Consider the following 18,413-nt stretch of genomic DNA (forward strand, 5'->3'; position numbering starts at 1 on the left):
ATATATATATATATATATATATATATATATACATATATATCTAGGTCCATTTCCAAAATGTCAGACTTTTTATATGGAGATCACAGTACAGTGGGGATTGGGGAATTTAACCTTTTCCTCTCTGTAGTGTGATCTTGGAGGTGGCATATATATGTAGATTTTTGTTGTTTAGTCTTGTTTGACATTTCGGAAAGTCAGTCATATGGTCACAACCATATGACATTCGATTTTCTGAAATTTCGATCTTCTGATACAGATTATATATATATATATATATATATATATATATATATATATATATATATATATATATATATGTGTGTGTGTGTGTGTGTGTGTGTATGTGTGTGTGTGTGTGGGTTTTATAGGGGGAAAGTGCCCCTACATCCCCTATTACTTTTTTACTCTCACTCAATATTCACTACACCTTGGAGAAAAAACAGCCAGTGACAGGCAGTGTAAAACCTATATCATTCTTTCCTCGGGGGGGGCTAACATCACTGCATGTGCTACATGTATACATGCAAGCAACAGCATTTCGCTCATATGTATGTCAAGTTACTGTTAATATGTCATGCCTGAGCAACTATTATACAAGTTCAGGTGATCCAATCAACTGACTGTAAACCAATAAAAACAAGAAATGAACCAAGAAAAACATACTGTGTCTTTGTACATCATAATGCTGTGTCTAATCATTGTACTTTACATTCATTTTGCTATGTGGAAAAGTGGATACAAAAATGCATATATAGTATTTAAAAGACTAAAACATGGCAACATTTGAAGTTACGAAATTTGGCATTACACTTCACATGAAAAAAAGTTTCTTAGCAAACAATGAAACGTCATCCCTACTATGGCTTTCTTAGAGCAGAGTAGATGGTTCTTGTATTGGCACTTCCAAAGAATGACATCTCAAGCAAGTAGCTTGAACACTGAGGGCTTCTTCCTCAAAAGAGCATGTGCAATTATAACGTTCATGGTCTGTATTTCTGAGACTGTCTGAAGACTGTTCTGAGCAAAATGATACCATGTCTTTGTGGTTTAGAAGCGATCTGTGCTGTGCTTTCTCAGCTTTATGTCTGTTTTTTATATATGTGGTCCCTGAAATGCTTGTCATTGATGTACAGTTTCTGGTTACACTGGGAAGTAAAGTGTCTGGAACACATTCTAGTAATGGATCTCTGAATGGATCTTGAGATATAGGTTCAGAAATTGCACACATTTCATTGCAGGAGCTCTGTTCTGTAGCAGAGATAGGAGAAATTTGTAAAATATCTGGTTCCATTTGGATGTCTGTACATGAAGTAGATAATAAAACACTTGAAGAATGTATCTCAGCACCTGCAAATTCTGACTGCAATGAATTGTTACTGAATTCCTGATGTTCTTCTACATTACAATGTGTTCCTATATCAGTCTCAGATCTGTGTCTTTCACATATAGCTGAAGATCCAGGGACTGTGTCAATTATTTCACTAGGCTGAACTCTCACAACCAGAGAAGGATGAGATTCATTGGGTGGTGTAAGTAGTGGGATTTGCCCCCGAACTCTTGGTCTGTGAAACAGTCTGCTCCATATCCTGCCAAACTGCCTTGAGGTACGTCTGGAAGAGTGCCGCCTCATTTGCCGCCTCATGGCCGTTCTGATATTTTGTAACACTGACACCTGTTACAATACAAATGTGGATAAAAGGGCTGAAAATGTTAGTAACGTGAGTCAGCAAAAGCTTTTTAAGTTTAGGTAACTGTACTTTACATTACATTTGATTACAATGTACACAATCATCTGTGTTATGGGCATTTTTCCATTTATGGTATTTGTGCTTTTAATTTTTAAATTTTGACGATCGTATGCCAGGCTACATTCTACAGGAATAAAAATGAATATGAACTATTGTATAACCAAGAAGGTGAAATTTTTATTCCTGTTATCCTGAGTATCACCTTTGAATATATTACTTCTCATTACTGATAAACAAATGTCTAATCCTAAACTGACCTTGAAGTGAACAGCATTACCTATTCCTATACCAAAGCCATAAAAAACATTCCAGCTGACAAATGTAGCCCAATTTTTCCTGTCTTTCACAGCCTGATGTCCTCTGCCTTGAATCTTTTGACATTGTTCTTCCCATTATCACTAAAGGTCAGATCCTAGAAGCTATTACCTAAATTAAAAATAGTAATTCCTTGGGTCCTGGCAACATACTGGTCTGTCCTGTTTTTAATCGAAATTATGATATTGCAGAATCATTCCTTAGCTCCTTAATGTCTACAACACTAACTGTGCTTGTGTGCTTAACTATTTCTGTAGTACTACCTCTATGGACTGCCTTGTCTACAATTAAGCCAATAGCACTTGACAGACAGCCCACTCACAGTGCTTTTGCCCTACTGTACAATAATTATGCTACTGAATTTCTTGTATTCAGTCCTCTGACTAGGCACTTTAACTGTGAGAAAGTAACTTTATCTGAGCAAGAAATTCAAAATGCTGCTTTTTGAGTTCAGATGAAAAGCTTTTCTTACATTTGTTCCTTGATTTTACTCTCAGCTACGGGTAATTCCTGTCCAGCCTGCTTGTCAAAAATGTGACACCTAATAAATTGACTGCATGCAGATGTTATGGTTTTTAATCTCAGCCTCTTCACTGGGTATGCACCTGAGCTATGAAGAACAGAACTTGGGGTGCCTCAGAATAAGGGTTTTATTGTAACTGACCCTGGAAATAGTCATCACATTAGCCTCACTAGTATTATATGTAAAAATCATGGAGTGGAACTTTGTCAGTCTCATCAATAGATGGACTGGTAATTTTACAAACACTTGATCCTAGTCACTAGTCAGAATGGTTTTGTAAAGGATAAGCCTTCCTTACTTTATCTGGTTCATGTTTTGGGGATATAATTGATGCCACTGATAGGAGTCATGTTGCCTATGCCACTTACCTCAGTCTTGCAAAAGCATTCAATACAACATCCTATAGATACTGTTGAAAAACTTTGCAGCTTAAATATTAATCCATGTATTACTTGAAATGTCAATTGGCTCTCTCTGATCATTTAAATGGGGTGAGAGATGGTGGTAGCTTCTAATCTAACAGATTAATCACAAATATAGTCCTTCAGAGCTCTATACCGTGTTCCTTTCTCTGATGAAAAAACAGATGTCCAACGTCTGTGGATGGCTAACCAAGTTTAAAGATGACTGCAAACTGATTGTCATTACTGATTATCCCAAAGACTCTTAAATTCTCCAAGATGGCCTAGCTAGAGTCATCTACTATCAGCCCTTCCTTGTGGAGAATTTCTGAAAGCTAGGAGACTTTGTACTGATTGGAATAATTTTCTTGATGAAGCAAAATATATCAGTAGAATGTTTCTCCATAGCAGCTATTCTGTAAAGTAAGTCAGGAATACTTTTTAAAGCAATCACCAACTTCCTCACAGTGCAGCGCCTCTGATCTCTACATCTGACCCGATACTGGATAAGCTCTGCCACAAGGGCAAATCCCAAACATTTTCACTGAAAACTTTTTGTCTTTGTATAACAGCTTCTGGTCACTACATCCAGCTGCTATAATGCAGAAGCTCTGACACAAGTGTCAACTCACAAATATTTTCACTGAGAATTTTGTATTTGTCCTATAGCTTCTAGTCACTACATCCAACCCCAATACTGTAGAATCTCTGCGACAAGGACCAACTCCCAAATATTTTCACTGAGAATTTTGTCTTTGTATAATAGCCTCTCTGGTCACTACATCTAACCTCAATACTTTAGAAGCTCTGCCATAGTGGCCAACTCCCAAAATTTTGACTGAGAATTTTCTTTGTACAATAGCCTTTGGTCACTACATCCTACCCCAATACTGCAGAAGCCTTGCCACAAGGGCCAACTCCCACACATTTTCACTGAGAATTTTGTCTTTGTACACTAGCCTCTGGTCACTACATCTGACTCCAAAACCACAAGGACCAACTCCCACACATATACACTGAAAATGTTGACTTTGTACAACAGTCTATGTTCACTACATCTGACCCCCATATTGAAGAATCTCTGCCACAAGGACTAACTCCCACACATTTTCACTGAAATTTTTTTCTTTGTACAGTCGCCCCTGGTCATTACAGCTGACCTCGGTACTGCACATGTAACACAAGGGCCATCTCACAAATATTTTCACTGAGAATTTTGTCTTTGTTCAATAGCCTCTGGTCACTACATCTGACCCCAATAGTGCAGAAACGCTGCCACAAGGGCCAGCTCCTACACATTTTCACTGAGAATTTTGTCTTTGTACAATAGTCTCTGGTCACTACATCTGACTCCAATACTTCAGAAACTCTGCCACAAGGGCCAACTCCCACACATTTTAATTGAGAATTTTGTCTTTGTAAAATATAAGCGAACTTAACTTGAAGAACCTTGCTGTGTATTAACTTGATCTAGTCAAATACATGTCTGCCTCTGCTGGAACTTAGTTTTTAAAATGTTTTTTAAAAAAAAAACCAACAGAGTTCTCCTTGCACTCTAACAACCACTTACTAGGTTGGCCACTTTCCTTTCTCTTGACCAGTAGATTACACTGTATATACCAGTTACTTAGTCTTCCTGTCTGACAGGTTTCTGCATTCAGGAAATGAAAGAAAACCTGTTTTATTTTGTACTTCTCTGCTAATTGCTTTGTATTGGCTATAAACTAATTACTCCTGTTATAATATGACCTGAGGATGGGAGGGTCACTGTAGTAGAATATATTGCTAAATATACCTCTCTCTATTCTCTTCTCTATCACTCAGTCCCCAATTTCCTCACATTGCATGTATGTGTCATATGTTATTACAGTTCTATTTTTTCTAAAACTATAAACAACAATAAACAGACCTTGGTAGTGTGTTTGTATTTGTATCACTTCCATTCAAGTCATATAAGTTTTTTATATGTTGCCTTTTAACAAGTATGTAAGATCAGTTTCTGGTGATTTGATATATATATATATATATATATATATATATATATATATAACAATCTTGATATATGGTTAATCCCATGAATGTTACTAAGTGATGGTTTTATATTGTGCTTATCAGTGTAGTGCTATGCTATGATAACTTGTTCTTGTTCTACACAGCTCTATATATACACTGTATTACTGAAGTTCTCTATCAGCATACCTTCTGCTAACCAACTTTCAGCTTACATTCATAAACTTTTTTGTCATCTCTCTATTATCATACTTTCCCCATATTCTCTTGCTCTGATTTACTGTGGTCATTCCTCCATCTCTCTTTATATGTAGCAACTTTATTGCTTCAATATAACATAACAATTTAGGAGAGTTTTTCTCTTTTCTTTCCTTTCAGAGCCTCTAGTCACTACACCTGATCCCAATTCTGCAAAAGTTCTGTCACAAGGGCCAACTCCCAAATATTTTCACTGAGAAATTTATCTTTGTAAAATATAAGCAAATTTATCTTGAAGCACCTTGCTGTGTGTATTAACTTCATCTAGTCAAATATGTGCCTCCCTGTGCTAGAAATTAGATTTTAAAATCCTTGTCCTTGCAATCTAAGTACCAATTCCTATGTCAGCCACTGTCCCTTCTCTTGACCAGTAGATTATACTGTATTTGCAAGTTACTTAGTCTTCCTGGCCGATAGGTTTATGCATTCACAAAATGAAAGAAAACCTGTTTTACTTTGTACATCCCTGATAATTGCCTTTTCTTGGCTATAAAATGATTACTCTCTGTTATAATTTGACCTGAGAGTGGAAGCCCACTATGTCTGCTCCCCTACCCTACCCCTAGTTCCCACCCACCAACACTTACTCTACTATTATACTTCCTACATAGACACATTACACTTGTGACTCCTATTCCCTAACCCTCCAAAGCAACCTTACTACTGTCATACACACACTCCTGTTTCTCTTTATCTAATTTCCAACTTCCATTTAATTTTAGCACCATTCCCAACTACCTCTCTCCTGCCAATACTGATTTGCACTATATATATTTACAGTCACACCCCTCCCTAACAACAACTATCTATTATACATTGTATCTTCTACTTTTCCCACATAAACCTTCACTTCCTCATATTTTACCTACTTTCTCATACTCTAGTCTTTTAATCCCCCATATTCCTTAAATTCCATAAAAGATAGTAGGACAACCTAACTCTCTTCATTAATTGAAAATACATCTTTTCTACCAACCCTATATAAGCTTTCAGACACTTCCACCACTAAATATCCTTCTACCCTGCAACGTCTTATTCATTCTTGATTCCTACTTCCCCTCTACCTGCTAACTATAACATACATATCCCTTAGCTTAATTATGCTACTACTCAGCTTATCCTCTTCTCCTACTGCTGCACCATTCTTTCATCCTACCATGAATCTATAATGGCTCTCAACATATCTCCAACTCTTTCCCAACCATCCAGTCATACTTCTTCCCTACCTTCTCCACACATTACATCAAACCTATTTTATGACACCCCTCACCTTTACTGAAAATATGGATGATAAATTCCATTTCAAAACAAAATTAAGTGGAAAAATACTTTCCAGAACTCAAGTATCAATAATTTCATAATATATTAAAATCCTTTTAGGAGAAAACATTCACCTTAATCCTGGATCCACCTACGACAATGAACATCAAGAAAATTTTCTTCCACACACTTACCATAGGCCTACAATGGTTAACACCAACTCCAGTAATCTAACTTTTACTATATTGATCATTATAAATAGGTCAGTCCAGGAATCCCACATTCCCTCTCTTTGGAAAAAGTCTCACATTATCTCTCTACACAAATGAGGAAATTCAAAAGACATTACTAAGCTTAAACCTATGCAATCTTATCCTCTCTTTCCAAAATACTTGAAAAAATGTATTCAAAAAGAATTGCTAAACTGTCTCCTGCAGAAAGAATTCCTGTCCTTCACACAACATGGTTTCTGTCCTTTCCGTAGTACTAACACTGCACATCTAACTTACATAAATACTGTAAATAAAGCTACATATAACAGCAAATGTTTCATCCTTATTTGTAGACTTGCCTACAGCCTTCAACACAGTTTGTCATAGCAAATTTCTACTTCAAATGTCCTCATAAGTCCAATCTTCTACAGTTCAAAAGCAACCTATCCAATACGTATCAGTCAGTAAAATGGCACGCCACCCTCTCCCCATACCTCTCAATCACTACTGGTGTACCACAAAGCTTTATCCTTGGTCCCCTCCTATTTAACATTCTCCCTAACACCCTCCACACATCCACATAACAGGCCTCCTTAGTACAATACTCAGATGACTCCACACTCATTCACACATCTAACAATATGGCACACATCAAAAAATTACTTAGTAAACTTTAAAAGCAACTAAAACATGACTTTGCAACTCACAACTCATGCTCAACCCTAAAAAAAACTACTACTTTTTCCCAAATCTCTCTCCCATGAAAGAAAAAAAAATCAAATTCCTCTCTCTTGGTAATACAACCATTGAAGTCACTTTTCATAGCAAGTCATTAGGGATGACAATGGATGATAATCTTAAATTTGACCTGAATATACAAACTAGCATAAGGAAAAACGTATCAAAAATTAGGGATGCTTTACAGAGCCAAAAACATTCTCACGGGTGCAACTAAAACTACACTTGCCACTACTTATCTTGTCCCCAGACTTCTTTATAGCATGCCCACCTTACTAACCTTCAGGCATTGTAAAAATCAAAACTTGAACAATGTTATAACAACATAGCTAAATTTGCAGAGAGTACCCCTTTCTAATCCCACCACTGTATAGCACTTAAAAGCCTAAATTTATAAACACAGCTTCTTACCACCTATAAAATTATCCAGAATCCATCTGCTTGTCTGGCACTCAGTAACATTCTACACAAATATGTTCCTAGTTGGTCATTACAATCCAGTGACCAAAAAACTCCTGTCTATCCACAAACCTATCAGATATGCTGGGCATTGTCTGTACCTGTACAAGTTACTAAGTCCTGGAACTACTTATCCATTATCTCTATCCTTCTGGCTAATACCCTCCCTTCCATCCTTCAAAACCTTTCTGAAAGACTTCCTAGCCAAAAGCTGGCTCTGTTCTTGCTCAAAACCAAGATAAACTATATTCCTAAATATGAACAAATACCTAGAAATATCTTACATCTCCTTACTCTCCTTCCTTCACTCACTTCCTTACTTCTATCAATTTCTATCCCCTGGCATTCTCTCCAAAGATACCATAAGCCCACTTTTCTCTCACTTTGTATTGCAATTACAGTTTGTATTTTACTAACATACCATTCATTTCTATATAAACTGGCTAAAATTTATCTAACTATTAAATCTTTGCCATAAAAATTGCATCTATTCTTAAAAAAATGTTTTCATATTAAGTCTAATTTGGTATAATTATTTAAACTGTATTTAAAGACACTAAAATTATTGTTCTCAAAATGTTTTATAAGACTTTGGAGCTTTTCTCCCTGGGCCTTGACTGAAAATGGGCTCCTACCCAGTTGGACTTTCACAGTAATCAAATGTAAATAAATAAAATAAAAGCAATATCTTTTGGCTTTTCCTGGTTAGAGGTCACCACAGCGGATCATTGATCCGCAGATTGATTGTCAGTGGTGTTTTTATGGTGTTGCATTGCCAGCCTGGCACCCAGCCTTCACAGAAGGCACACACATACACACACACACACACACACACACACACACACACACACACACACACACACGCATGCATGTCTTTAAAACTCACTCGACCACAAGGATGACATGCAGACTCTGCACAGAAGGTGCTCCAGCCGAGAATTGAACTGGAGAACCTCTTGCTGTGAGGTGACAATGCTAACCCCTGCACCACCATGACCACTATCAATAAATAAAATAAATAAATAAAACAACCTAGGACAGGAATAATAGTAGATTTGGAGGAACTGTAAATAAAAGGCCAGAGAACCATTAAATATTACTTCTTCTTCTCCCGGTTAAGGGTCACCACAGCAGATCACCTGTCCACTCATGATTGGCAGTGGAGTTTTACAGTGTCGAGTTGCCAGCCCGGTGCTTCCACAGAAGGCACACGCATGCACGCACTCATGTCTAGGGCCAATTTAGAGTGTCCAATCTACCTACAGCATGTCTTTGGGATGTGGGAGGAAATTGGAGCACCCGGAGGAAACCCACGCGACCACAGGGAGGACATGCACACTCCGCACAAAAGGCACCCTAGCCGAGAATCGAACTGTAGAACCTCTTGCTATGAGGCAGCAACGCTAACAGCTGCACCACTGTGACTGCCCAGAACCATTAAATATTACAAAACAAGTTTATTTTATTATGGACTAAACTGTTCTGACTGAATAAGTCATTCAAGCGGTTAAAAAACATTGAGGTATTCTATACACAGATGAGTTTTTTAAGCCATTATTGGAAAGAATGTCTCATATTTTATACCATAGGGCTAGAATTATTTCTGATTTTTTTTTTTTAGTTAAAAGTCATTTTGAGAAAGGAAAGACAAACTTAGTTAATGTTTTTAACACTCACATTTTTTTACTAGAGTGGTTCTTATAATATCTGTATGTATGTAGTGCACAAATTTGAAAAATAAATGAAATCAGAGCTGATATGTGTGACATTTTATGATTGCAATACTCCTGTTATATATTCATATGCTCTTGTGACTTATTTTATATTGGTGAAACTATTAGAAATTTTAAGCTGATAATAACTGAATATGTGAGGGGCACAAAAGATGATGTGGAGGAAAGCCCTTTCAGCTATATACTTTAATAGTATGTGTGATGGGTCCCTACTCCAGGCCAGCAATCAAGGAGACTTAGTCCTCATCACTGCCTCTGGTGAGGGATGGCAACTAAGAGCAAAGATGCATTCACACCATATTTTCAGATGAAGTTCCCTGCACTAAACACAATTTCCCTTAAGAACACACAGGGAGTATACTCCAGACCTGGGGACAGACTCTCTTTCTCTCTCCAGGCCCACACAAACTCCACACTCTAGCCCTCCCTCAGGGGTCCACTCTCTGTACAATAACCCTTTGTTCTAGTATACAGTCTCCCCTTTTCCTTGAGAATCAGGTGCCTCCTTAGGCACCTCTCTCAAGCCAAGTAATGTAGGGTCCAAAGGCAGGGCCTGTCTCAATTATCTTTCTCTCTCCAGGCCCACACAAACTCCACAATGACCACTTTGGAGCTCTGTGTCCCTATTACCAGTAGCTGACACACACACTTGGATATCTGAGTTTCACACACACAGCTACACACCTGGGAAAATCTGGAACAGATTTAATAGCTGTGCCTCTTTCTGCCACCAATCAGCTACCCTAAGGCTCTTACAAAGGGTACCCAATTACAATGTATAAAATTAATACTAATACAAATGGTAGGGTGTGACCAAAGCAGCAAGGCTTTCAGGAATGGCCACAGTGTCACTAAATCGAGCATAAGTACTATCAAGATGTTAAAAAAGTATTCTCTAAAGGACCAGCCACAATGAAAGGTATTAAAATATTTAATGATAAATAATAAAACAGAAAACAGGAAAATACTGAATGCAATAAACAACAAGGTTTCAACCACAGAGACATAAAATATAATACAGTTGGTAGTGTCTCACCGATGCAGAAAACAATACTAAAATACTCTCACTAAATGTCCCTTACTGACTACAGAATTACTGTTCCCTGACTACTTACTAAAGCAAGGCAAGCTGATGTGTGCTGAATGTCTTACCACAGCAAAAGCCAGATGATGTTTCCCTCTGTCTGTGTGGATGTGTAAGATATATATCCTCTCAGAAATTGTTCCTGTCAGGTTCAAAAGTGCTGCTGTGAGAGTTCCAAAGAAACCAGATACTGGTTACAGGATGACATCACCTCTGGTCACCTGACTCTAGTACAGTACACGCAAAGAGCTTTGCTGAGATCTGTGGCAGCATTGAAAGCTATAACACAATTTCAAACTTTCCACTCTTCCAGGGTTCTCTGATAAAACATACACATTTCATCAGTTACAATACAACCTAATATACATGTATACATTCTTTCTGTTCAGCAGGGTTTACTGTTGATGCATTTTTAACACAAGTAACTTTATGAATATATTTGAGAACACTTAAAACTCACTATTAGATTGGAATTTGTCACTAAATGATTGTCCTTTGGTTAAAGAATGTGTCTTTATTCTGAAGTTTGATACTTCTAATCTTAAGATACTGAATGTTGATTTTAATTGGAAATATCTAATTAGTTAATGTTGCCTGGTTGTGGTTTATTTTTGTCCTTTTTTATTAAATATTTGTATTCTGTGTTTGAAATTATCCTGGAAGACTCATTGTCAAAATGCTAGAGTGTGTTTTTAATAAAATAATTCTCTCCAGCTAAGTTATCATAAATTAGTTATAATTTTAGTTGTTGTACATTGCAAGTTACTTTAGGACCTGGGATTCTAAGCATGGTCTTATATTAATGCAAAAAATGTATAGAGTGGTGTGGTCCTAATTAGGATACAAGTCTTTCTCATTGACAGTCACATAAATGAACCCTCTACTTAAGATCAATACAGTTGTTTATAGATATAAGCTTTTTCATTTAAAGTGAATAGTACCTTGATCATAAAGTATAAGTTATAGTGAAGAAATCATTTTTCATTAACCAGTTAATTATCAAAGGTATAACCTTAGGATTTGAAAAGATTTTAGTCCCTTACTAAGTTGACCAGTAAATGGAATGTTCTATTTTTTATGTATCTTACCAATATATACCCCAACTTGAAAGAATGCAAGATTTTCTAATAAAAACACGCAAACAGATAGGCTGCTTTAGCTGTCAGGACAGATTAAACATTTTTCTTTTTTTTTCAGCCCTACAGACTCCTACGCTGAGATCTCTGCCTTGCTTTTGTGCTATGAAAGGGCAAATTTGCAAAATCTTTTCCACCTCAGAAACACTTGTAATGTTAGGAAGACTTGCCCCAAAACTCTCTGCTTACATCAGAATGTAAACAAAACCTCTTGGAGGGTTAGTTACATTATCTAAAGAATTCCCTATAACAACCTTTCCTTGCTTGTTAAACTCTGTAATGGCCCTTAAGAAGAAGGGAGGTAAACTAGGCAATATATGGTTATTCAAACAACCTGTCATGTAATAACCTATGAACCTACATATCTATGCTATTGGCATTTCCATTATCTAAAGAACCAAAGTTTGAAAACAAGAAACTCACCCCACTAGTGTTGCAATGCAAAGAAGTACCACACATAGTATCTTTGTTTTATGATTTTCAGACTGTTAAGTTACAAATGTAAATAACAACCACTTATAAATTTCAGGTGTATTTAAGCCTTCACTATGTTTTTTTTTCCAGATTTACCTGTGATGCATTATAAACTGGGAAGTCTTCAACTGGAGGTATAAGTCCCTGAGCAATTAACTGTCCATAAGAGGGTGGAGCTTCACGTCTTACAAACTCAGCTTCAAGACGAGTCATCTGTGTTTCAAATGCTCTGTAAAAAGACAGTGCACAAAGAGACATCAGTTTTTTTTTATGAATACAAAAACTTTATACTATGTTACATCCAAGTTAGTCTACTTTATCTCAAGAGATACTGCAGTACAAGATAATGAAATGTGCTCATTACTGAATGAATGTTTGTTTCCCATCGCAGCTGTGCAGAACTGTTACAAAGACTACTAATAGAGTCTAAACAAGATAAAGGAGAAAAGAGGATTGCAGTCAGCAACAGAGCATTACAAAGTAATCATTAGTAACACAATGTAATATTTAGTTATTATTTCTATTTTTTACTGTTCTCCACCTAAACCTAACAAGATTATTAGGGTAATATTCAAAGTACATAGTGGGCTCTGGTTTTCTCCCACATTCCAAAGACGCAGGTGGATTGTACATTCTAATTTGGCCACAGGTGTGGGTGTGCATATGCATGTGTACGTGCATGTACACACATACCAGAAAATGAGAATGATATTGCAAGAAAAGGAGGGTGGCATACCGCTCAACTGTGTTTCACAGAATGTCAAGATTTTTGCCTTATATTTTTGATCTGTTCCTCATAAAATTTGTGATTTTCTGCCAAATCACTGGGATAATCTGAGGATGGAAGTCACTAAATAATGATACACATTTGGGTTTCAGACTTCATATCCTTCCGAAAAATGCATGCTAAGTTAAATACTGCTATTCTAGAAAATTTCTAAGTTTAGAAGAACAATATTTAAAATCTGTTCCTATTCTGGGGCCTTCATCCACCCATTCCACCGGGCTTTGTCTAGCTTTTTTTTTGCACTGAGAGGTTGAGAGGTATGGAGGGTGGTGATTTTAAACTATGTCACTCAAACTGGTCATGTGCATTTTACATTATTATTAATCACCCAAAACCATATTCCATTAGAAATGTTTCAAGGATACTTAGATGGAGGGCAGATGCATGTAGCAGATGGTGAGTAGTAGAGTGTACTCAAAATATGAAACAGGAGATGTGATGTGGTACAATGAAACTTTAATGTACTGAGATTGTCATAGCATATGCAGCGACCAACAAGATACAGAAAAAAAAAGTACAAACTGTCGCTCGTTTAGTGAGGATAAAACAGACGAACATTCGTGGGTTCAGTTCAAGCAGCTTTATTACATACAAACACATCGGAAATGAGGCTTTGTAACTTAAACTTAAATAAACTTATAAACAGACTGACTATCACACTCGCGCACATGTTAACACTCTGGCTGTTCTCTCAAAATGGCACTGCTGCCTGCACATGCTCACTATTTATATGCACGTGCTTACATCTGGAAATGCTTCTTAAAGGTACATAGACACACACTCTGATCTACATCCTCCCTCTTTGAGAAATAGCACATATATGAAATGGCAGTATTCAATGACTTGCAATTTACAGAAATGACCTTTTGACATGCAATTATACAGAACTAATTATATGATATGCAATCATACAAAATTAGACATGTATAGAACAATCACTTCCAGGTTGCTGTGTATTTTACACTAGGTCTAGAAATGCAACCTCATCGTGTAACATAAAAGTCAGACTTGGATCTAGCAATGGGGACTGTTTTCAAGGAACGTTCAACTTTGGGGACAACTGGGACATCATCAGGAATGAGAATGGATACTGAGACGTTCTTCAGTATGAACATTATCAGGGTTGTGCTGAGATCTAGAGTCTGTATCACAGGTATAATGCTGCAATATCATTTTAGATACAGGAATATGTCTGCAGTTTCTCCTGTATTTTATACCCTCAGATTCCACTAAGTAGGATCTCAGCTCGGCACATATACCTCTCACTTGACCAACTCGATCAAAGACTTTCGTCATTTGCATCCTCACTGTCTCTCCTTCTTTTAACAGATGAAGAAATCTGCTCATTTTATCATAGCTGGACTTCTGAGAAGAATGCTTCTTAAAAAAGTTGGGCTTTGATTGCTCTGTTGTTTTTAGCACTGGACACCAACAAACTAGAACTGATAGGAAAGGTTGTTATGGTTTGCCTAGACAGAAGTCTGAGCAGGTGAGCCAAGTAGGTTGTGACAGGGTATATTTCTGAGATTGAGTAAATTCAAGAAGATAGCAGTATCATCACACTTTGACCTCTCTAGTAATTGCTTTGCACTATGTACTGCACATTCAGCAAGGTAGTTTGACTGTGGAAATTCAGGACTGCTGGTAACATGGATAAAGTCCCACTCTTTAGCAAATCTCTGAAACAATTGATTGGTAAACCTAGAACCTTTGTCAGAAATAACTTTGTGTGGACTAACATGGACTGAGAAATGACGTTTCATTTTAGTAATAACAGCACTGGATGTTAGGTTAGGTAGTAAACCGAACTCAAACCAGTTCAAATAAGTGTCTACCAACACTAAGTAATGTTGACAGACCACTCAAATATGTCAGTTGCTACTGTTGACCATGGTAGTTGAGGAATTTGGATTACCTGAAGTGGCTCTTTTTGCAAATGCGGCTTAGTACTGTTGCACACTGAACAAGAAGAAAGCACTTTATCAATATATTTCAATAGAGAAGGCCAAAATACTAGTCCTCTCACCTTTCTTTTGGTAGAATCGGAAACTGGGTGGCCATGTTGTAAAATTTGAATGTATTCACGCTGTAAGGAAGTAGAAATAATAACTTTTGGACCTTTGAAAATCATACCATATTCCATCAGCATCTCATCTCTGTATGGAAAGTAAGGTTGTACTTCTGGATCATTCTTTGTATGATCTCTCAGCTCATCAAATCTTGTGGAAGAAAAATAACACACTTCCATGACATCAAAGTCAAAATTCTCTGCATCAAGCTGTTCCGTGGTATTTCTGGGTGATCTGGATAAGGTGTCAGCCAGATAAAGAAGTTTACCTTTTGTATAGACCATTTTGAAACTAAACTTTTGCAATTTGAGCATTGTTCTTTGTAGTTTTGATGGATCAGAATATATATGCTTCTTTAAAACAGTGACTAGAGGTTGATAGTCAGTTTCTATTTGGATAGCTCGGCCATAAATATAATCATGGAACTTCGAACATGTGAACACAATTCCCAAAAGTTCCTTCTCAATTTGAGAATACTGCATCTCAGTTTGGGTAAGAGTTCTAGATGCAAAGGCAACAGGTCTGCCTTCCTGAAGAATAACTGCACTAAGACCGAGCATTGAAGCAGCACAGGAAAGAACTACTGGTTTGTGGACATCATAGTATCTTAATGTAGGAGGGTTAGTAATTTGCTGTTTGAGGTTATCAAATGCTCTCTGATGTTGTTCTAACCATGAACATGCAAGATTTGTGTGTGTCAGCAATCTTAAAGGCACTGATAACTCACTAAAGTCAGGAATAAATTCACCTAAATACTTAACCATACCAAGAAAACACTGCAGGGCTTGAACATTGTCTGGAGCTGGCATCCCAAAAATGGCTGCTTGTTTAGAAGGGTTTGATCATAAGCCTGTACTGGTAAATAAATGACCTATATAAGTAACTTCTGGTAGTGTGAATTTGCATTTCAGAGGATTGAGCCTTCTGTTCACTTCATGCACTATGTCCAGAACTTTCCTAAGGTTTCTGTCATGCTCTGCTTCATCATTACCTCCAACCAGCAAATCTTCAACTATTATTGGAAATGGGTAGCCTGAAAAACTTTGCTCCATTTCATGCTGAAAGACTTCAGTGGCAAAATTTATTCCAAAAGGCATCATGAGGAATCTGTAGCAATCAAATGGGGTACTGAATGTAGTCAGTAGTGAAGATTTGTGATCAAGCATTACTTGCCAAAACAATGTCCCTGTTCCAAACCTGATTAACCACTATCATTTACCCTTCTCTTACCTCACTATCCTTAACCGCTTTTTAACAAGGCGCCTCGCCTTTGCAACTGACCTATGTTTTTTTTTATTTGCTGCTGTTGTTTTTTTTTTCCCAAGATGTGATGTATCTTTATATTGTATTTAGAACTCAACTATCTTCCTTTTTTTGCATTAACAATGTTCATATGTCTGTTATGTACTTAGAGCTTTTCTCCCCGGGCCTCCGCTGAAAATGGACATGTATCCAGTCGGACTCTCCCGGTTAACAAATGTAAAATAAAAAATAAATAAATAAAATAAACTCTTTGCATCTAAGATAGAAAAAAACAGTGGCATTTGCAATGAGGGCAGCAATCTCTTCAACTGTACACATTGGATGATGAGGTCTCTTTAATGCCTTGTTCAAGTCTCTTGGGTCAATGCATATTCTGATGTCATCTGAACTTTTCTTATGAGCAGCTACCATGGAAGACACCCAATCAGTTGGTTCTGTGACTGGACAAATCACACCTTGCTGCACCATTTTGTCTAACTGGACCTTGACTTTGTCCTGCATAGCTATTGGAACTCTCCTTGCTGGTGTGACCACTGGACTGGCCTCTGGGTCTACTTTCATGGAGTACACAACTGAAAGTTTGCCTAGTTTGTCATCGAAAACATCAGCATACTCTGAGAAAATGGCATCAGTAAACCTATAAATGGGATATGTGCTTACATGATGGACTTCTTTGGTGAAAGAAAACAGTTTCATTCTCAAACTGTCTCTGAGACCTAATAATGACTGAACAGGTTTTCAGAATACATACAATTGCAAGCTGTAACTGTTCCTAGATGAACAGCATGAAAGCACTACTGAGCCTTCGCTTTGAATCTCTTCACCTCCATAAGCAACAAGCTTTGCACAACTGCCCAAATTAAGTTGCTCACTAGCCCTCACTTTAGCAAATGTTTCTGCTGACATTACATCACACTTTGAACCAGTGTCTACTTTGAGCTCTTGTGGGTTTAGCTTTGATCAGGACAGTACAAAATACTTCATTCTTTGCCAACAAATCTACTGCATTAACCTTTTCACCAACCACTGATACACCATTCACATAGAAAGCAGGGTTGCAGCTCTCTATATGATCAACTTGCTTTTTTGAGTGACCTTTCTTAATTACTGAATGAGACTTGCTTGATTTACAAAACTTTTGAAAATGGTTCCATTTATTTACAATTGTGGCATTGCTGACCAAATGCTAAGCACTTCTCTCTTCTAGACTCATGATTGGCACCACAATTACGATAGTTAACAATAAGACTTGACTTGAGTTTTGCTGACTCACTCTTATACTGTACTGAGCATGCGCCTTTTATGAGCTAGTCTTGAAACTTGCTAGAAAGCTATGAGGCCTTCCTGCCAAACAGCAGGGGTTGCAGCTGCCATGTGCTTAGGCTTGTTTCTGCTTGCCATGTGTTGCATGCTGTCTATGCTTGCTCTAGAGGCTGTGGAAACCATGCTTTTATCACTTGCAAGCATATTTGTGTACCTTTCTGTGAGCTCATGGATTTGACAAGTCTCTATGGCTTTGCTTAACGTTGAATCCCTGTCACAAGCCAAAATCTTTCTCACTGCAGCAGTAGTGACACCACACACAAGCCTGTCCTTTAACTCATCTTTTAAGTCACCAAATCTGCACATTTTAGCTTTATTCCTCAAGTCAGTGATATAAGTTGAATATCTCTACTAGTTTTATCAAATATTGTGGTTTCAAACATTTTGTTTAATTAATAATGCGGTTTGTGCATTTCATTTGATTAATAATATGTTTTGTGCTTCTGGTTTGATTAATAATGCATTTTGTGTCTTATAAATGCGCCATTTCGTTTTCTTTGCCAAATAAATCATTTGTGCAATTTTCTTTACCTTTAGCTTGTTTCTGGCCCTTTTTTGTTTGTCTGAGCTCCATTTCACTCCATCAGCTTAATCTGCCTTCACCTTCAACTCTGCACCTC

At 37.2% G+C, this 18,413-nt stretch overlaps 1 protein-coding gene across 1 annotated transcript in view; it reads right to left on the minus strand.

Annotated features, from left to right (window-relative positions):
- Window positions 1-330: 330 nt before the first annotated feature.
- The window catches only part of LRP3 (LDL receptor related protein 3), a 393,055-nt gene continuing 374,972 nt past the window's right edge, over window positions 331-18,413 (minus strand). Inside the window, exons 5-6 of the mRNA XM_044081578.1 lie at window positions 12,448-12,580; window positions 331-1,672 (exon numbers count right to left, since the gene is read on the minus strand). Coding sequence (XP_043937513.1) covers window positions 869-1,672; window positions 12,448-12,580 — 937 coding nt within the window. The 3' untranslated portion in view covers window positions 331-868. The remainder of the gene's footprint in view (window positions 1,673-12,447; window positions 12,581-18,413) is intronic.

This window comes from Protopterus annectens, chromosome 8.part1 (genome assembly GCF_019279795.1).
Source record: "Protopterus annectens isolate FY-2018-M chromosome 8.part1, PAN1.0, whole genome shotgun sequence".
Taxonomy (NCBI): Eukaryota; Metazoa; Chordata; order Ceratodontiformes; family Protopteridae; genus Protopterus; species Protopterus annectens.